The sequence below is a fragment of the Sorex fumeus genome, unplaced genomic scaffold, assembly GCF_029834395.1.
Source record: "Sorex fumeus unplaced genomic scaffold, SorFum_2.1 ptg000063l, whole genome shotgun sequence".
NCBI classification, from domain to species: domain Eukaryota; kingdom Metazoa; phylum Chordata; class Mammalia; order Eulipotyphla; family Soricidae; genus Sorex; species Sorex fumeus.
This window is the reverse complement of record NW_026606120.1, coordinates 51,862,684-51,885,034: the sequence shown is the minus strand read 5'-3', so window position 1 is coordinate 51,885,034 and position 22,351 is coordinate 51,862,684. Positions and strand designations below refer to the sequence as shown.

Genomic DNA, 22,351 nt, shown 5'->3' with positions numbered 1-22,351 from the left:
GTAAGGCTGGAGTAGCTTTTCAATTGGGTGGCCACTTGCAGTGTGAATGTGACTGCTGAGGCTTCAGGAAGTACAGGGAGGTGGTGGGAGGTAGCCCATTGCGACCCCAAGAAAGCCTGGAGATTTCCGTCACAAAACCCGCCTACCCGAATTTTTAGCATATTATGTCTCAGGAGTCTGGCCAGGGGCATGGCGGCAATTTTGGATTGTGGGAGCAAACAACTACTGGGGGCTCTGCTTGGGGCACCAGGCTGACCTGTCTCCCTCCAATTTACTTACCCCAGTCTGTTCAGCCATGCACAGGTCCAAGATTAACTGCAACTTTTGATCTCTTTCAAGATTTATGGGTCTCTGAAATAAGACCAATAATCAGGCTTGTATAGCTGAGCCGGAGGTGGTTTGTGGGTGTGGCTGCCACATACCTAACTTTTGGCTGTCTAATTTCTTCGTAACTTGACCCCAAGTCGTTGGGGTACGGCCAAAGGCACAGCAGCAGTTTTGGGGTACCAGAAAGCCTGATGACACCATCAGGCTCCTGATGCACTCATCCCACAGGTACAGGTTGACCTGCTGATGGCACTGTACCCCCAGTCTTAATGATTTTTAAGTCCACCTTAATTCTGAATTTCTCTGTTTCTCTCTTTAAGCTTCAATTTCTCTTTAAATATTTGGGGAATAATAGACCTATTCAAATTAGAATTGTTGTTTCTTCCTTGCAGTTGAGTTATGTATCATTACAAAATGCCTTCTATTATTTTATTTTATTATCATGCTGTTTTTGCCTTCAAAATTTGATTTACATGAATTAGATAGCTTTTGGGGGGCTAGGTTTGCATGGTGTAATTTTTCCATCCTTTTGCATTCAGTCCTTCTCCATCCTATTTCTTCACTACATCTTCTAAATGATATCTAGTTAGTCAGATAATGGGGTTATTATCCATTCTGACAGTCATTGTCTTTTGAAAGAATATGCATTGCACTTAAACCTTCAGATAGAAACCTAGTGAAAATAATTCTTTCTCTCACTTCACCATTCAGTGTGGCAATTTAAGCTACTTATTTTCCATTTTGATATTTGGAGAGATAATGTGTATGTGGAAGGTGGGGCTCATCCAGCAGTGCTCAGGGCCTTCTCTTGGCTCTGTGCTCAGGGTTCGAGGGACTATTTGTGGTGCTGGGGATTCAGCCCAGTTTGACTTCATGCAAGACAAGCATCCTACCCACTGTACTATCTCTCCAGCCCTTCTCTATTTTGAAAGATTTATCTATTAATATTGTTTCAGTGGTTACTTGAGTTATTTCAATCTTATTTTTTTTAGTAAGTTTTATTGGATCACCCTGAGATACAGTTACAAACTTGCATGATTACATTTCAGTCATATAGTACTTGAGCACTCATCCCTCCACCAGTGCACATTTTCCACCACCATTATTCCCAGTGTCCTTCCCTCCATCCCCCCTCTAACCCACTCCCTGCCTCTGTGGCAGGTACAGTCTTTCTTACTCTCTAATTTGGGGCATTATGATTTGCAATACAGATACTAAGAGGCCATCACGTTTGGTCCTTGGTCTACTTTCAGCACATTGTCTCCCATCCCGGCTATCCCTCCAATCATCATTTACTTAGTGTTTCCTTCTCCATCCCAACTGCCTTTTCCCCCAGCATGTGAGACCGGGTTCCAAACCATTGTGTGATCTTTCTGGCCCTTATCTCTACTGTCCTTAGGTGTTAGTGTCATATCATGCTACTTTATATTCCACAAGTGAGTACATTCATTCTATTTCTGTCCCTCTCTTTCTGACTAATTTCACTTAGCATGATACTCTCTGTGTCCATCCACTTATATGCAAATTTCATGATTTCATCTCTTCTAACAGCTGCATAGTATTCCATTGTATAAATGTACCAGAGTTTCTTTAACCAGTCATCCATTCTTGAGCACTTGAGTTTTTTCCAGATTCTGGCTTTTGTGAACAGTGCTGCAATTAAACATACAAGTGCAGATGTCGTTTCTACTGTGGTGTTTTGTTTTGTTTTGTTTTGTTTTTGCATCTCCGAGATATATTTCCAGGATGGTATTGCTGGGAATATGGAAGCTCAATTTCTAGTTTTTGGAGGAATGTCCATATAGTTTTCCAAAAAGGCTGGACTAGTCGGCATTCCCACCAACACCTTCTCCCTGCATCCGAACCAGTACTGGTTGTTCTTGTTCTTATTGATGTGTGCCAGTCTCTGTGGTATAAGATGGTACCACATTGTTGTTTTGTTTTGCATCTCCCTGATGATTAGTATGATTAGTGATGAGGGAATTTTTTCATGTGCCTTTTGGTCATTTGAATTTCTTCTTTGAAGAAGTTTCTGTTCACTTATTCTCTCCATTTTTGATCAATCTTATTTTTAAATATAAAAATATAATATTATTTGCTGTTTTTGCCCCTTTCCTGTTCATTAAAAGGTCCACCATAAAAGTTTTTTGTTTGTTTATTTTGGTTCTGTTGCCTTCTTCCCAACTTACATGCTATTTTTGGTCATGTGTTTGTTTTAATCAACTATACAGTCGGTTCTCACATAAAGTGAGTGATGAGTCCTGGGAAATCAATCATGACTTTAAGCAAAATTATATATAATAAAAGCAGATCCTTGTATAATGTTTGTTTGGGGGCCGGAATTCTTATTTTTCTCACCAGTTTTATAACAAAACAACATCGAATGAAAAAATATATTTGAGGGTCTGCTTCTTTGTGTCATGTGTAGTATATGTATGTATTACATTTCATAAAGTAAAGGCCCTCCCGTTGATTATCGATTTGCTCGAGCGGGCCCAGTAGCGTCTCCATTGGAGACTTTGTTGTTTCATATTTAAACCAAAAAATGATGACACTGCTAGTACTATTGCACATAGTGAATATCTGGTTAGACTTCTTCATTTATCATTCTATTTTTCTCTCTTCCTATTACCATAGACCTTATGTCTGAGACCGTTTTTGAGATCTGATGTTGAAAAATTTCTGCTTTTGTTTACCTGAATATATTGTATACTGTTTGCATGGAGCGGGAGGGGATTGGGGGGACCACACTCAGCTGTCCTTAGGACTTAGCTCTGCACTCAGGGATCAAACCCTGATCAGCCACATGGAAGTCCAGCACCTACCCTCTGTGCTGTTTCTGTGGCCCCACTGTTTGTATCCTTGAAGAATGTTTTTCCCACGTGTAAAATTCCTTCCTGTTCTTATTGTTGGTTTGGAGGCCACATCGGACAGTACTCACAGTTTTCTCCCAGTTCAGTGATTGGGGGTCATTCCTGGTGGAACTTGGGGGACAGTGTGGTGTTGAGGATTTAATCCCACCCTCCTACATTTAAAGCCTGTATTCAGTTCTTTTCACCCCCTCCTAGGCCTTCTCTGTTTAAAGCTCTAGACTGGGCGTTCCTTTCAGCACTCTAGAGATATGACTCTTGGGATCAGAGTGATAGTATAGCATGCTGCCAGCCTGGGTTCAATCCCTGGTACCCCATATGGTCTGGCAAGCCCAGCTCAGTGATCTCTGAACACAAGAATAAATTCTGAGTACTGCTGGGTGTGGCCCCCGCAAAAAGAGAGAGATTAATCCTTGTTCTTCAGTATGTGTGTGAGAGAGAGAAAAAGAAAAAGAGAGAGAGAGAGAGATATCTTTGTACTTTTGAGAAGTCAAAAGAAACTTGTTCTTTTGTAAGCAGTCTCTTTTCTCTGACTCTGGCTGTTTTCCTTTGTTCTCAGTTTTATTTTGTCCTGCATGGAACTGGTTGGGTATATTCGGTTGGTGACAACTTCTTTTTCATCGGTTTTGGAAAAGTCTTGAGTCTTTGGTCTCACATGTTACTTTTGCCCGTTATGTTCATGACTCCAGTTTCTTGGGCCATCTGTCTCCCTGTGTCTTCTGTGCTTTTTCTTTGAGATGGTTTTTGTTGTTGTTTTTGCAGGCGAGCTGTGTGGTGGGGGTGGGGGGTTGGAGGTAAGTTGAGCCACATCCTACAGATAAGAGCCACCCACAGTGGATCTGACTGGAGTCAGCTGAGTAAAAAGCAGGCACCGTAACCTCTGGGTGCTCTCTCCAGCACTTCTTAAAACTTCAGTGCTTCTTAAAACGCTCTTATTTTTTTTTTTCTCACTATACTTGATTCCATCAATTTTTTTTTTCACCAACCTGTTATGTGGTGCTTTAAAATCTTTTTACACCTGTAGTTTACACAGTGATCCACAGACTAGTTGTTCAAACTGCTCAAGTTCCCTTTTTTCCTTCAAGGTTTTCTCTTCTAGTGACCCATTGGTTTGGTTTCTTTTGTGTCATTACTAGTTCTATACTTCTTAATGTTGTTCTTTGTCATCTTGAACTTGGCAAATATATGTAAGTATTACTTTCTCAGAACCAGAAGATCTGGACTCTGCACGTCTGTCTATTTTGTAGATTGTTTTGCTGTTTCTAATTCATGTTATCTTGCCTCCATATATGTCGGGTTATTTTTTTCCTTTGTTCCAGGTATTATTTCTAGAAACAATAATAGGTGCAGCTTTGTTTTTTCTCCAGAGAAGATTTACCTGTGCTGCTTTTAGTCACCTAGGAGTAGTAGTCTTCTAAGTCACTGATTCTAATTCCAAGCACTAAAGTAATTTTAAGCTGTACTGTGGTCCCTGGTGACAAACTGCCTGGTTCTGATTCACCCATGTTGCTACTGGCAGCCTTTTGGGGTCCCAAGGGAGAGTGGTTTGCCTGTAACCTCCTCCTTGTCAGGTCTTAGTCTCTGATCCCCTCTAGCTGCATGAGGCTGTCAAAACCTCCCCACGGAGCCCTTCCTGCTCCTCAGGAGTCAGGAAATTCCCCCAGGGGATAACCTCAAACCTGAACTGCTCCTCCACAGCTTCCTTCCACTCCTGAATTCTGGCTCTTTAATTCTCCACCTGCTTGTTAGTGCTCAAATGTCCTTACGCACAGGTTTTCTGTATTTTGTTTGCGTATTCTAAATCTCCCCAGCACGGCTGTTGGTTCAAATTACCTAGTCTGTCATTACTAAAGTGAAGGCCTAATATCCTGCTTCCGTAAATTAGAGTATTGGGTCCACGGAGACTTGATCGTCGCTAATTAAGAGCAGAGACAACCATGACCCAAATATCCTAATTCTGTGTCGTGTTAATTCTATTACACCTGTACCAAAGCAGATGGCTGGATTTAGTGGCATTTTGGCATTCATGTGCCCAGTACTGCTTCTTTCTTTCACCAGCCAGTCACCATCTTACTGGCCCAAGAAACTTGAAGAAAATCCTCAGTGAAAATCCCCCACCCTTCATTTCCCCATATCATGAAGTTTGTATTAAATTCGTAGTATTCTTTTTTTTCTTTTTGTATTCAGATATCGGTTTATTACATATAAATACACTGATTTAGGGTAGTTTCAGAAAAATAAATCTTCAGGAATAGCAATTAACATTAGTATTATCATGTCAGTTTCAAAACCAATTCTTATCTTTTTCTGTTCAGGCTGGAGCGAGAGCACAGCGGTAGTATTCTTTTTTAAATAATATGCTACAATATCCCCTTATAAGTGTTCCATTTAGAAATTTTTACAGTTTTAGTTGATGTTTGATCATTCATTACCATTTTCCAAATTAAGGTTCTACATGTGCTCTAGAATATCAATCTCTGCCTGATATCTATAAGCCAAGAATTGATGTTCCAAAAGACGGAAGAATTTTCTGTTACTTATTAGTGTATAACAAGCCCTCTGAAATGTAGTGCTTGAGATAACAAATTTACCATTTCTTGTGATTCGGTGAGTTGAGTGTCCAGTTCTACCACTGGTTGTTAACTAAGACTCACCTCTCTGGGCAGTGGAGTTTAACTTGTATTGTGGCCGAATGGCTGAGATATGTGGCCTTTCTTCATCAGTCCTGCAGAGTGATAGCACAGCAGGTAGGACATTTGCCTTGCACGCGACCCACACGGCTAACTCGAGTTCTGTTCCTCCGCCCCTCTCGGAGAGCCTGGCAAGCTACCAAGAGTATCTTGCCTGCACGACAAAGCCTGGCAAGCTACTCGTGACATAATCGATGTGCCAAACACAGTAACAACAAGTCTCACGATAGAGACGTTACTCGGCCTGCTCAAGCAAATTGATGAACAACGGGAGGACAGTGCTACAGTGCTACAGACTTCAGTCCTAGGTTTCTTCACACGAGAAGCAGTCCCAGGGGGCAAAGCCTCTTGCGGCTGAGTCTCCACAAGTAACTCAATTAAAGGTTCGGTTGATTAAAACAGTCACAAGGAGAGCCTGAGCTATAGTACAACACGTAGAGCATTTGCCTTGCATACATCTGACCTGGGTTTAATCTCCAGCATCCCGTAAGGTCCCTGAAGCACCACCAGGAGTAGGTCCTGAGTGCAGAGTCACATATAACTCCTGAGTATTGCCTCTCTCCCCCCCAAAAAAACAAAAAAACTCACAAGGCCAGACAAGGATAGAAAACCTTCCTCATGAGGGATGTGGTTATGTCTTTTCATATAAAAAAAGATGAGAATAAGGTCAGTGTGCTAGGCAGGCTAATAACCCCTGCATCCCAGCTCCAGTTCTCTGTCATCTGCTAGGTGCCCTGCAGTTCAGTTCTGACATTCACTACCTGGAATAGCAGATATAGAGATGCACAGAGTGGCACAGTCCAGAAGGTCTAGGTGCTCCCAAGAGCTGGAGCTTCTGTCCCCATGGAGTCAGAGTACATCATGATCCCAATTCATCAATGTCTTCCCAAAGCAGGACGCTTTTTGGTGCTATAATTTCTTTAATAGGGTTCCGTTGCATAAGCCTGATTGATTAAATCATCATTGCTCTGTGGATTATTTTCCACCTGGCTGCAGAGATGAGACAGCTGAAAGTTTCCATCCTTTAATCACATGAAGGGTTTTTCCTATTGTCCTGTTTCCTAATCCTCAGATCCTATGAACATGTTACTTTATGTGGTGATACGAGATTAAAGTGTACATGGGAGTTAAAGATGCTAAACAGCTGCCTTTAAAATGGAAACTTATCCTGCCTGCTCTGGGCTAGAGCGATAGCACAGCGGGTAGGGCGTTCGCCTTACAAGCGGCCAACATGGCCGACCCGAGTTCGATTCCTCCGCCCCTCTCGGAGAGCCCGGCAAGCTACCGAGAGTATTCGATATGCCAGACACAGTAACAACAAAGTCTCCAATGGAGACGTTACTGGGCCCGCTCGAGCAAATCGACGATCAACGGGAGGGCCTTTACCTTTACCTTTACCTTTATCCTGCCTGCTCAGGTCAGCCCAGTGTAAATTCAGGAGATTTTTTCAAGAGTCAGAACCACGTTTTCATGAGAAAGATTCAGATATTCATCTCTGACTTTGAAGGTAGAAGGAAGTCACTAGCCAAGGAATGCTGGCAGTCTGAAAGCTAAAAAGGATTTTATTTGTTTCATTTTTCTTTGGGATCATACTTGGTATTGCCCAAGCGCTCTGTGCTTAGGGGATGTCCAGAGTACTTTGGGAAGCTTGCAGTGGCAGAGATCAAGCATGGCAATCCAGCCCTTTGAGCTCACTTCTCCTACCCAGAAAAGATTTAAAAAAAAAAAAAAAACTGTTTCTCCTGAAGAGTCTCCAGGAAGTAACTGTTCTGCAGACACCTTGATTTTTTAGCCCAGGAAGACTCATTTTAGAACTGTCTAGCAATACATTTGCTTTACTTTAAGCTACTGTATCTGCTGCAATCTGTCCCAGCAGCAAATAGCAGGGCTTGGAGGGGAAAAAAAGAACCCAGTATTGCTTTCCACCATGGAATGCAGCATGACAGGTGGATGGATGAGCTTTGCTGCTTAGCTGTTGAGCACTCTTAAAGATGCAAGTTCATTCACCTTTCAATTGCTCCTCCTGAAGTTGTGTACTATTCCTTTTTTGCCTCCAGGGGAACTCAAACTGCCTTATTTAGCAACAGAGAACTCTGTTAATTAAAGTGACTCCTAGAAGTCACAGTAACTTGTTACTCTGATACGATACATTTGATCTCTGTGGTTCATTCATTGATAATTTGTTATCATCACTGTACCAGGATATATACCAAGTTCAGTTTTATTTTGAAAAAGACTTATGGCCTAATGCATGGTACAGAAGTTAACTGGCACAGAGGGAAGGATTTTATGCTAGGGTCTTTCTTCTTTCTTTCTCTCTCTTTCTTTCTTTCTTTCTTTCTTTCTTTCTTTCTTTCTTTCTTCTCTTCTTTCTTTCTCTTTCTTTTTCTCCTTCCTTCTTTCTCTCTCTTCCTTTCTCTCTCTCTTCCTTTCTCTCTCTCTTCCTTTCTCTCTCCCTTCCTTCCTTCCTTCCTTCCTTCCTTCCTTCCTTCCTTCCTTCCTTCCTTCCTTCCCCTCCCTCCCTCCCTCCCTCCCTCCCTCTTTCTTTCTTTCTTTCTTTCTTTCTTTCTTTCTTTCTTTCTTGTTTTTGGGTCACACCCACTGGTGCTCAGGAGTTACTCCTAGCCCTGTACTCAGTAATCACTCCTGGCAGGCCCAGGGGATCAGATGAGGTGTCAGGAATGAACCCTGGTCAGTTACATACAAGGCAAGCACCCTATCTGTTGTACTGTCTCTCCCGCCATAGGGTCTTCCTTAGATTCACTAATACCTACAGTGATTTTGTGACTTATCTTATTACTCATAAGTTTTGTTCTCTCTTTGAAAAGCACAAATTAATGCAGTGGTAACAATAATGACATCTGGATACTTACTATGTACCAGAGAGATGTCTAACACTTTGCATTCATTATCCTGATTCATCCTTACCGCTGCTGCCATCTCTTCTTATTAAATTATTCTTCCATTACTTTTATTCATGATTCTGTAAATTTTAAAAAGCTACTTGATATTTATATATTTACTTCCTCCCTAGTTTAATATCCTTTCTGCTAATCTGGATGAACCCTAAAGAGTAACAGATCAAGATTTTAACTGAATGAATGAATGCATGCATGAGAACTTCCAGCCTGAAAAGAGAGGGAGACCACATTATTCACAGGTGCTTTCTGATGCCTGGAATACTAGAGGCACAGAGTTTAAAGTGACAAAATTATCACCTTATGTTAGTGTCACAAATCTCGGCTATTTCTCTGGGGAAACTTAACTATTTACTGATTTATTTCTTTAGGAGCCTTATTATGTGCGTTGCATCAAACCCAATGACAAGAAATCCCCCCAGATATTTGATGCTGAGCGCTGTCAACACCAAGTCGAGTATCTTGGACTGTTGGAGAACGTGAGGGTGCGACGTGCAGGCTTTGCTTTCCGCCAGCCATATGAGAAGTTTCTTCACAGGTAAGAAAGGTGTTGGGAAGATCCGCCCAGGATGGGAGATGCATGCTGAAAGTAGACTATAGACCGAACTTGATTGCCACTCAATGCCTCTTTTGCAAACCACAGAACCCAAAAGGAGAGAGAGAACAAAAGGGAATGCCCTGCCACAGAGGCAGAGTGGGATGGGGGGATGGGGGGTGGGAGGGATACTCTGATCATTGGTGGTAGAGAATGGGCACTGGTAGAGGGATGGGTACTTGATCATTATATAACTGAAACCCAAGCACAAAAATTTGTAAGTCTACAACTGTATCTCATGGTGTTCCACTAATAAAAATTAAAAAGAAAAAAAAGAAGAACCCAGGGAAGCCTGGGAGCATGCTGAGAAGCACGGGGTTCTCCTGTGTAAGGCCACACAGCAGCACTTTCATATTGGTAAGAAGCCAATGCAGAAGTCTTTCCTGTGCCATGTTGGGTCAGAAATTGAACTTCTTTGACTCGATTTCATTCAGTGTTTTCAATCTCTACTCACTTTGAGTGTAGGTACACACCTCCCTCATGAAGCTGTGGATGCAAGGATTAAATTCGGCTAACTTCAAAGCCTCGATGATTAGCAGATAATAGATATTTAATACTGCTTATCACAATGATTATTGGTGATTATAATAAAAAAAACAAACACTGTCCTCCTGTTGTTCATCGATTTTGCTCAAGCGGGCCCAGTAACGTCTCCATTTTGAGACTTCTTGTTACTGTGTTTGGCATATCAAATACGTCACGGATAGCTTGCCAGGCTTTGCCATGTAGGCGAGATACTCTCAGTAGCTTGCTGGACTCTCCGAGAGGGGCAGAGGAATCGAACCTGGCTCGGCTGGGCAGGCTGCTTGCAAGGCAAACGCCCTACCACTGTGATTATAATAGCATAATAAAATACACTGTAGATGTGCATAGACGCTTTGTAGACTACAATCTAGCTGGTTTGCATCATGGCTTTGCCATTTCCTAGTTTGTGAGGTTAACCAAATCACAAAGCCTTTCTGTACCTCAATTTCCTCATCTGTTAATAAGAATAATCATTATAACTACTTAGCAGATTGCTAGAGAAGTAGAGGAGTTAATAGATATAAAAAGCAATTAAAGGTAAAGGGTAAAGGCCCTCCCGTTGATCGTCGATTTGCTCGAGTGGGCCCAGTAACGTCTCCATTGGAGACTTTGTTGTCACTGTGTCTGGCATATCGAATACTCTCGGTAGCTTGCCGGGCTCTCCGAGAGGGGCGGAGGAATCGAACTCGGGTCGGCCATGTTGGCCACTTGTAAGGCGAACGCCCTACCACTGTGCTATCGCTCCAGCCCATAAAAAGCAATTAGAGGGAATAAAAGATAGCACAGCAGTTAGGGCACTTGCCTTGCATGTGGCTGAGCCAGGTTCAATCCCTGGCACCCCATATGCTCCCTCAAGCCCTGCCAGGAGTGATTCCTGAGTGTTAAGTCAGGAGTAAGGCCCTGAGCACTGCTGGTGTGGCTTCAGAAAACAAAACCATAGATAGTTAGATAGATAGATCACAATCACAATCACAACCATCCTGTTTTTCATCGATTGCCTCGAGCAGTCCCCAGTAACGTCTCCTTCGTCCTAGCCCTGAGATTTTTTAAAAAGTGCCATATTCAAGGCTCTTTCAGAGTTAGGAGAATGAGACCCTTCATTGTTACTGGTATTTGGCATATTGGGTACGCCACGGGGAGTTTGCCAGACTCTGCCATGTGGGCAGGTTACATTCGGTAGCCTGCCAGTTTGTCCAAAGTAGGAATGAGATGATAAGATGTTGCGTGGCTGCATTTGCGGCCGCGCACTTCCCGGGAGCTGGGTTTGATAGATAGATAGATAGATAGATAGATAGATAGATAGATAGATAGATACACATATATATGTATATATATGGTGTGTGTACACACACACGCACATATAATAGTATCTGGCAAGTAGAAGTCACCTAATATGAGAGATCGTTGCTGTTATTTGTGATAATGATAGCTGTCAACTTATATGCATATTTTAAATTCCATCTATTGATTTGTTTTAAATATTTAAGAATATTTTCTGTGCCCTAAATGAACATAAAATATGAGTAATTCTGTTTTCTTTAAAAAAAAAAAACCTGGAAAATGCAGGAATTAAAATAGATTAGTTGGTCAGAATAGTCTCTAAGGGGATAGTAAGGAAAGGAATAATGACAGAAAATAATGACAGGAAAAAGTCGGTTTCTCTAGTCTCAGAAGATTAGAGAAATGAGCTGACAAGGCACAGGGGAAAGGCTGTCTTGCAGTAGAAGAGTGGATTTTATTTTTTTCAAAAGTGGATTTTCGATCCTTAATAGTATAGTCGGAAGGTGCTGAGTGACAGCAGTGGTATGACAAGATTGGAGATGGGCAGATTATGTTGAATTTTATGAACCAGCGTAAACGGTTTAGATTTTGGTGAAGTCTGCTAGACAGCCACGGATGGATTCTATTCAGGAAGCAGCCTGATGTGTAAGAGAGGATATTTGAGAGATTTCTTTGCATGCTATGGGAATAGAAAGCAAGGAGGGTCCTAGGGAGATGACTTAACGTTAGTAGCTTGGAAATGGGGATTATTGTGGATCTTAGAGTAATGAATAGACTTAAGATATGTTTTAGAGGCAAGTTGATGAGACTTGCTTATGAATTGGCTAGATGAGAGAAGAGTAGAAACAATGGAAGGAAAGGCAATAGACTTTGGCTTGCGCATGTGATTAAGCATGAAACTATGCTGAGATAAGGAGCATAAGTTTGAAGATGGGATATGGAACTGGGCAGAGATGGATAAAGATTTGTCTCTTGACCAATGCCTACTAAGACGCGAGGTAGAAATCTGAAGTAAGCTATTTGATCTTCACATGTGGAATTTCAGGGAGAAATTTAGGTTTCAAAGAGAACTTAATTTTGGAGTCATTAGTGTATTGATTATATATAAAGTCTTAGAACTGGAGAGAAGAGGAATAGACCCTTGTTAACATTCAGGTTTGTGATAATGCCCAAAAGTGGGGGGGGAGAGGGAGAGAGAGAGAGAGAGAGAGAGAGAGAGAGAGAGAGAGAGAGAGAGAGAGAGAGAGAGAGAGAGAGAATACAAGAATACAGTGAGTAGGGCGTTTGCCTTGCACGCAGCAGACCTAGGTTCAAACCCCGGGATCCCATATGGTCCCCTGAGCACCACCAGGAGTAACCCCTGAGCATCGCTGGGTGTAACCCCCCCTCCAAAAAAAAAAAAGAAACTGGAGACTTTGGTGGTGGGAAATTACACTGGTGAAAGGTGTTGGAACATTATATGACCAAAACCCAATCATGAACACTTTGTAACTGCATCTCGGGGTGATTTAATAAAAAATAAAAGTTTTACATAAAAATAAAAACATTCAGGTTTGTAGGGGCTTGAGTACAACAGGTAGAGCACTTGCCTTGCATGCAGCCAACTGGATTCCATCTCCGGCATCCCATATGGTCCTTTGAGCCCACCAGGAGTGATCCCCGAACACTGAGCCAGAAATAAACCCTAAGCAACATCATGTGTGGCCCCAAAACAAAAAAATCAGGCTTGTGGTCTGGCATGAAGAGATCAGGGAAGAGAATGAATAACCAGTGAATCAGAAGAGGGCTATGGGGGCTGGAGAGACAGTTCAGCAGGTAAGGTTCTTGCCTTGCTCATGCCTGACCTAGGTGTGATTCCTGACATGACATATCCCCTGAGTGTCTCCCAGAGTGATCCCAAGCACTGAGTCAGGAGGAAGCCCTGAAGCACAGCTTGGTATGGCCCGAAAATCCCCAAAGCAAACAAAAGAAACAGAGGAATGATGTTATGTTACAAAAACCAGAAGAGAGTGTTGTAAGAGGAAACATGCAGTTACTTTATCAAAGATTGGTGTACAGTCAGAAAAGATAAAAGTGAGAATTTAGGTGCCAGCATGTATAATCTCTCAGGGTGGCCAGGGAAGGCCACAGCGGCTCTTCCCCTTGCCACCCATGTTCGGGGGGCCTTCGGCCACTCACCCAGCTGGGGCAGCCCAGACCATGGGGCAGACAGAGGAGCAAATGAGGGCCAAGCTGGTTGATTGATCAATTGCCATTTATTCCATTCTCCCCACATGCCTGTTCCAGTATCTCTGAGCCCCCCATTCTAGTCTGACACTGCCCCTCATTTCTGTCTCCTACTGTCTCTCCCGCTCATCTCAGTGCTCCATCTTGCTCCCTGCTCTCTCTCTCTCATCGCTCCCAACTGTCTCCAACTCCCCAGCACTGGGGGCAGACACTAAACCCAGTCCCTTAGCAAAATCAACATAAGAAAGCCCTTCTTGACAGCCCATCAGGCTCAATACTACCTAGGGGAGTTCCTCTTCTCCTTAGTCCAATAACTCTATTTAATGTCTTAATTAGTATCTTAATTCTACTTCTTAATATTAGTTATTTTGTATGGACACAGTAAGAGATACACTGAACTTGTAGCGTGGCTCTCCTGGGAACATCTCGCCAATGACTCAGACTGCAGTGCCCAGGCCAGATTAATCTCTCCCAACCCCTAACAGGGTCCAAATCTTGCTATTACTTTTTGATCATGACAGCATTTGTCCATGACCATGTTCTTAACTTATAGTTAAGCATTATGGCACTTTGACCAGGCCCATTTCGATGCCAGGGTATCACATAGCTCACCACTCGCCCTGGGTCCATCCAGTCCCCCGTTGGGACCCTGCTTTTGGGGTGTTAGGAAGTAAGGGCAGCGAGGCTTAGGTCAAGAGAACAGATGTCCAGGAGGAAAATATCATCTGGAGTCAATTACCTCCCATGTTACAAAAGCATAGCACCAACTTTCCTCCCGTGCCCATACAAAAAGGACATTGCTCCAAATTAACCATGTAAAGGACTTAAGGAGAAGAGAAAAACAATATTTACAAGTTAACAGAGCACAAAGAAAGAAGTTGCAAATAAACGCAGAGAAATAGGAGCACTGTGATGGAAGTAACCCAGTAAACCTAAGCTCCCTGCAGCAAGGCAGAAAGGACAAACCAATGTTATCCTACACCAGCAATTCAATGGAGCTGGAGCATGTGCTTCATACATGTAATGGCTGGAGAGTGCCTCTCAGGACTGCGTAGGGTGTGTGGGGGAATCAAACTCATGGTCTCAAGCATGCAGGTCTCAGGCTACCTACCACTGAACCACATCTCCAGACCCTAAAATATTTAACATTTTTGTTTTTTTTAAATAAAATAGTTACTTCAACAGAATGGGTATAGAAGGAACCTACATCAATATAATAAAGACCATAAAAACCCACAGCCAACACAGGGGTGAAAACCAGAGTCTTTGCTCCAAGGTCAAGCACAAAACAAGGATATCCACTCCCACCACTATTATTGAACATAATATTGGAAATCCTACTGCTGTTTGCAATAATTCGTACATGGTATTAAATATAAGACACTAAAGACTCTTCCCAAAAAAAACTCCTAAAAACAATAAACCTATACAATAAAACCTAAACCTATATGATAAAACCTAAACCTAAACAACAAACCTGTACAATAAACCAATAAAAAATTGGCAGACTACAAAATCTGTACACAAAAATCTATTGCATTTCCATATGCAAATAATGGTGTAACAGAGAAAGAAAAAAAATTAGTCCCATTTACAATTATATATATATATATTTTGCTTTTTGGGTCACACCTGGCGAAGCTCAGGGGTTACTCCTGGCTCTGCACTCAGGAATTACTCCTGGTGGTGCCCGGGTAACCATATGGGATGCTGGGAATCGAACCTGGGTCGGCTGTGTGCAAGGCAAACACCCTACCCGCTGTGCTATCACTCCAGCCCCTACAATTATATTTTTAAATCAAGTACCTAACTCTGTCAGGTGGACTCAAGTGGCGCTCACCTGCTTGAGAGAAGGTGGATATGGGAGGCATGATGAGCAGCAGAATCAAATTCAATTCCTGCCAGACTTAGAAATGTTCTCTGACTACAAACTAAAGCTCCTAGAAGAGAGTGCCGCAGAATTTCCTGGAGAGTGTAGCCGCATTTGCGCCCACACGACCTCTTACACTCTACCTCACTTACTTATCAAAAGTATCACACATTTGTTTGGTTTCTAACATACTTGCTTGTACTCTCTTATATTCAGGCTTGAAGGACTCCAGAATGAAATATAATAACCTGACACACTTTTTTCTTATTGTGGTGGGAAGGTGATCGGTAGTGGGATTGGTGTTTGAATATTACCTGTAATGAACTATTGTAAACCACTTTTATGAAAATAAAATATATAAAAAAAAAAACCAAAAAAAATCAAGTACCTAGGCATCAATGAGTGAGGTGAAGGACTTATTTAGTGAAAACTATAGCATTGTAGCACTGTCCTCTTGTTGTTCATCGATTTGCTCGAGCGGGCCCAGTAACGTCTCCATTGTGAGATTTGTTGTTATTGTGTTTAGCATATCGAATATGTCATGGGGAGCTTGCCAGGCTTTGCAGTGCGGGCGAGATGCTCTCTGTAGCTTGCCAGGCTCTCCGAGAGGGGCGGACGAATCGAACTCTGGTTGGCCATGTTGGCTTCGTGTAAGGCAAATGCCCTACCACTGTGCTATCTCTCCAGTTATAAGTGTGCTGTAAATCACCGTTAAAAGAAATTACAGAAGACAAAAAGAAATGGAAAAATATTCTATGTACATAGATTAGAACAATTAACATTGTTAAAATGATCACCCTGCCCAAAGCATTATACAGATTCAGTGAAGGAAAATAAAGTTCATGCTTAGAATTTTAGTCCATGCAAAATTAACTTCTCAGTTTTCTCTTAATTCTAACAATCTGTCAAGGATCTGTGTCATCTCCTTGAAGCCAGTCAGATTGTTCCCAAGTAATGTGAGTTTAGGTCTTCCTCTGTCACTAAACGGTTAGTTTATTGGTCTCTCTGACACAGGCATCTTTGTCTTTGTCTTGTTTGTAAGGAGAACGTTCCCCCACTGTAAACCACAGGATCTCAATTAAAAAACAATCATTTTATTCCAATAAAAATTATTTTTAAAAATAATATTTTTTTCTAAAAAAGGAGAATGTTCCCAGGCTTGCCTCTTTACAAATGCTGTTTGTATTCATTTTTGGTAAACAGACTTTATTAGATCAAGATAGTATCTTTGTTTCCCAGTTTAGTTGTTTTAAAGAGTGTTGCATCTTATTGAAAGCTTTTTCTTCATCTCTTATCAGCCTAATAAATTTTACTTCTATTTCTAGTTTATTAAGAAACTTTGGTCCTTTTCTTTCTGTGATGTTACCTGGATTTTATTGAATAGCTTTTCTACCTTTATCGTGACTGTGTGATTTTACTCCCATAATTTGATCCCTGATATTTTTCCCATCCAGGTACAAGATGATCTCTGAGTTCACCTGGCCCAATCATGACCTCCCCTCAGACAAAGAGGCTGTGAAAAAGCTGATTGAAGGGTGTGGCTTTCAGGATGATGTGGCCTATGGCAAGACTAAAATTTTCATTCGAACACCCCGAACATTGTTTACCTTGGAAGAACATCGTTCCCAGATGCTCCAAAGGATTGTCCTTTTTCTGCAAAAGGTAATGTCATGTTTTATGTTTAAAGACAGGTCCTAGGAGGCCAGTGAGCTGGCACAGCAGGCAAGATGCTGATCTTACATGCAACCAGCTCAGATTTAACTCCCAGCATCATGTAACATCCCCCAAGCCTTAATAGCCACACTGAGCCTCCAGGTGTGGCCCCAAACCAAAAAAAAAAAAAATACAGGCCTTGCTTCTATGTTTTCTTTGTTGGGGGACACAGGAGAGCATCACACTTGGCAAGCTCTGAAGCTACTCACAGTTCAGTGCTTGGTCACTCCTGGTGATGCTGGGATTCGGGCCAGGAACTGCCACATGCAGAGCATGACCTCCAGTCCTTTGAACTCTCTCCCACTGTGTGCTCTTAGTATGCAAAAATTTGGTTTGATTTCTTTGATTCAAGAGTGTTCAGAGAGGCCGGAGTGATAGTCCAGCGGGTAGGGCATTTGCCTTGCATGCAGCTGACACGGGTTCAATCCCCAGCATCCCATATGGTCCCCCATGCACCACCAGGAGTAGTTCCTGAGTGCAGAGCCAGGAGTAACCCCTGAGCATTGCTAAGTGTGACCCAAAAAGAAAAAAAAAGTGTTCAGAATGATATGCTTTTTGTATACCAGTATACACACATCTTAGATTGTTGCTCTCTTACATGGAAAACTTAGCTGTATAAACTCAGTTATTTTAGATTCTGCATTCAAAAAGCATTTTGGTTTCTTGGTACTTTAAGCTGGAATGATGCCCGATTTCCCCACCCCCACCCCCAGAACAATGTGTAATGTACTTTTTTTTTTAAATTTTGTATCAATAGTTTGGGAAACATGTTGGAAACCACTTTCTTTACCCATCATTTTCCATATCAGCACTTGACTGAGGTGTGAACTGAATGGTGCTCATTAGATGGTAGTGTCTGTCGTCACAGATCTGCTCAGAACCCTTATTTTATTCTCCCTCATGTATTTCATTTATCGCAACACTTTGGTTTCCATACCTATTTATTATATGAACCATTTTATTTGGGAGAAGGATTTGGGAATGGAGGATAAGGCTTCGGCCACATCTAGTGATGCTTAGGAGCATTTCCTGGCTCTGTGTTCATGAGTGACCCCTGACAATACTCAGGAACCATATGCAATGCTGGGCATCAAACCCTGGTCACTCATATGCAAGAAAGAAGCACCCTACCTTCTGTATTACCTCCCTCCCTGGCTCTCATATGAATCATTTTAATGGTTTTTTTTCAAGTATATGTACGTTTTCCTAAATTATGTGCATCTATGAAAATGTCTTTGGGGATATAACCAAGAGGAAAGTTGCTGTATCATAGAACTTTAGTTATCTTAGCTTCCTCTCTAGCATGCCTGCAATTTGTGTCATCACCAGCTATGCATGGGATCACAATGTTCTCCTTATGTGTGTGTGTGTTCCTTATGTTACAATTTTAATGAGAAATAAAATCCTATTTCTACATAGTACCAAAAGAAAACTTCCTATCACTCTCAATACCCTTCACTATTTCCTACAGTTGTCCTTATAGTAGCAAACTAACAGCTTGGTTATCCCTCATTTTGACTTTATATATTTCCAATCACCATTGAATATGAGCACCTAATATGTATTTTCTTTTAGTGCTTTTCTGTAAATTGCCTATTCATAACTTGGGTCCATTTTCCTACCAGAGTTACTATCATTTTCTTGTTGCTTAAAGGAACTGCTTGAATATTTTAGAATTAATCCATTAAGGTTTACAAGTGCATTTTCAAATTCTTAGGACATTCTAAGGTGCTTTGACCATCATATGCTTTGGGGAAGAGCATTTAATTTGACACAGTTGAATTTAATTTTTACCTTACATTTGTCCTTTGGAATTTTGGTGAAAAGGATTTTTCTGGTCTGCAGATCACAGAAATCCTGTTTCTTATTTTCTTCTATGGACTCTACAAATTTGCCTCTCACACTAAGTTTTTTTTTTCTTTTTGGGTCACACCTGACAATGCACAGGAATTACTCCTGGCTCATGCACTCAGAAATTACTCCTGGAGGTGCTTGGGGGACCATATGGGATGCTGGGAATCGAACCTGTGTCGGCCACGTGCAAGGCAAACGCCCTACCTGCTGTGCTATAGCTCCTGCTCCTCACACTAAGTCTTTAGTTCTTTTAAAATTCATCTCTGTTTCTGGATTTTAAATAGGATTGGAGGGCCAGAAAGACCCAGTTTCAGTTCCTAACACTGGTAGGTCCCCTGAGCACTGTCATGAGTCATTCCTGAGTGCACAGCCCGATGTAAACCCAGAGCACAGCTGGGCTTGACCTAAAAACAAATGGCTAACTAAATAAATAATAATGCAGTTTGTTTTATTAAATAAGGTGAATTGTCTCAATGTCACCTACTAAATAACCACTCCTTTTCTCATTGACTTGTGCTGCCATGTTTGTCATTTAATTCCCAGGTGTATACACACACACAACACACACACACACACGCAGTCTTTTTTACTTCATGTTCTTTTCTTTCCATTTTATATTTGCCTGGTTTTGCATAAAAGCTATCGTTTTTATTACAGTGTGTCTTACTCAGTGGTAGGTTGAACCTATTTTCTCTATCAGGTCTTTATTAAATTGATTAACCTATATGTAAAGCTTTATTCTGCAATATAAATTTTTATGTGTGTTTATTGGGTTCATTAAATTCAACAGTCTTTGTTATTAGGATTGCATGTATACATTGAATTTAGAGATTAATTTGAAGTGATTACATTTTTTGTAATGTTAGCTCATCTTAAAAATACAAGAGTTTATTTTAAATTACTTCATTGGTCCTTAGGTATAAAGAGGCCTTATGAATCCATGGTTAATTCCTACATATTTTACTGCTGTTGTTGCTGCTGTGGATTTGGGGGAGGGGAACCTCAAATAGTGCTCAGGGGACTGGGATGTTAGTTGAATGTTCAGATCCAGTGAATGCAGAACTGCTTGGGCCTAGTGCTTCTTTCTGGAAGCCATCAGGGTCATACCCAGAACAGGGCTCAGGGGCCAGCAGGAGTGCTTGGGGAACCCTGCAGTGCTGGGGTTTGGACTCCAGACATCCACATGCCAGGCATATCCTGGTCCTTTGAACTATCTCTCTAGCTTCAATAGCTATTAATTTCTTAGTATGTTTTCTACATGGCAGAGCTGGTGCAGAGAAATTATATTGGCTTATGTTGGTTTGTATGTATCCAGAATGAAACTCTTCTTCATATTTGTTGATCCTAAGATTTTTCCTCTCTTCCAACTGCCAACACGTTGGTGTTGGATTCTTCCATTTATTCTGCCTGAAACTCAGAAAAAAAATTGTTTGTATTGGAAGACTAAATTCTGTTTCTTTCCGAAATATTTTTCTTCAGCAATTGTTTTGTTTTAGTTTCTCTTTCTGGGAATTGAACTCAGGGCCTAACACATGAATGACACGGGTGCCACTACCCAGCCACATCCTCAAGTCCCTGTTAATTACTTTTTTGAATGCTTTAATTCAGTACCTTAAGATAGCTTGTAAATTTGAAGGTTGCATCTCTGTCATACATGTTATATTTAAGCATATTTTCTTCTGTGTATTCAGATTCTTTTAGTACTTCCTATAGTTCCTCTGTTGTTGTTTTAAATCAACAAAAATTATCTTTAGAAAGATAATGACAGATCTGGAGCGATAGTACAGTGGGTAGGGAACTGCCTTACACAGGCCCGACCTGGGTTCGATCCCCATTCCATATGGTCCCCAAGCACAGCCAGAAGTGATTCCTAACTGCAGAGCCAGGAGTAAGCCCTAAGCAATACCAGTTTCGCCCCACCCCCCAAAAAAGATAATGGCACTTATATTTACCCAAGAGGTTGACTTACTCTCAGGGCATGACCTAGTACCATGGTGACCATACCTCTTAATCTTCTTGAGACGGTTGGTCCTGGTTTATAGCCACTGTTTCTTGTAACTATCAGTAATACCACTTTCACTCTCCAAGGTGTTCCAATGTGGAGGCCTGAGTGATAGTACAGTAGGTAAGGTGCTTGCTCTGCACATGGCCAATCCAGGTTTGATCCCCAGTAGTAGCCTATATGGTTTTCCTGAGAGCCCCTGGAGCAAGCCCTTAGTGAAGAGTCAGGAGTAAACCCTGAGCACTGCCAGGTGTGTCCCCAAAACAAATAAATGATGTTCTAGTAGGAATAATATTCAGCTGTATACAGCTAAATACACCCTACTCTGCATTCACCTTCTGCCTTCTTGCTGTCAGTGTGCCACAGAATTCTCACACATGTCTGCAAGCCAGAGAGTCCTGCTCACCAACCCCTCACCAACGCCCCATGTCAGATGTGAAAAACTTTATATAACACAGCTGAACTCATACATAAAATTGCATGATTCCAGGTATTTCTTCCTTCTCCAGCTCTTCCCTCTCAGTCCTCTCTCCAGTGCTCTTGCTTGCCTTCTGGTGAAGAAGTTGTAGTTTCCACTTAGAGAAGAGAAAATCTAAAAGAAGTGATGGCGTGTTGCTTGCCTTGCAGGCTGCCAGTCTGAGTTCGATCCCCCAGCGTCCTATATGGTTCCCCGAGCAACCCCAGGAGTGATTCCAAGTGCAGAATCGGGCGTAACCCCTCAGCATCTCCAGGTGGGGCCCCCAAAATTTAAAAACAAAAAACAACCCCACTTGCCACGAAGAGAAAGCTGTCCTGTCTGCTCTTGTAGCGCTTGCATTTCTTACCCTCTGGGCAGTGGAGTAGAAAACCAGGTTCCTCCTCCCAGCTGCCAGCCTGACCACTGCAGGCAGTGATAGATGTGATCTCCATGTTACGTTCTCTAGACCAACTCTGAAAGCCATAAAATGAGAGGAAATTCCTGTCAGCTTCTGGGAGCAGATCATCAGTCACCTAACCTTCCATGGACTGTGTGTCTCCACTCTTCCTCTGTCCGTTTTAGGGCAAATGGGATAGTAAGGAGGGGCAGCATCAGGACAGGTGATTTTAATTGGTTTTGTTATTGTTGTTGTTGTTGTTGTTGTTTTGTAGTTGAATCACTATGAATTATAAGGCTACAATGAAATTTGTGATTGAGTTTTAAGCCTACAGTATTCCAATGCCAGTCCCTTCACCGGTGTCCACTACGCTCGACCAATGTCCCCTGTCTTTCTCCCTCTCCCCCTGCAGCCTGCCCCTGGGGCAGGCACACATTTTCCTTTCTCAGTTGTAGGACAGCTGATTTTAAATGAAGATTAACAGGTAATTCTTTTCTTCTTAAATCAAAAATAGAGGTTTCAGGGCTGGAGCGATAGCACAGCGGGAAGGGTGTTTGCCTTGCATGTGGCTGGCCCGGGTTCGATTCCCAGCATTCCAGATGGTCGCCTAAGCACTACCAGGAGTG

General features: G+C 41.9%; 1 protein-coding gene across 1 annotated transcript in view; it reads left to right on the top strand.

Annotated features, from left to right (window-relative positions):
• MYO1D (myosin ID) overlaps positions 1-22,351 on the top strand; it is a 392,202-nt gene that overhangs the window by 157,193 nt on the left and 212,658 nt on the right. The window contains exons 15-16 of the mRNA XM_056127580.1: positions 9,177-9,343; positions 16,757-16,964. Of these exons, the coding sequence (XP_055983555.1) occupies positions 9,177-9,343; positions 16,757-16,964 (375 nt within the window). The remainder of the gene's footprint in view (positions 1-9,176; positions 9,344-16,756; positions 16,965-22,351) is intronic.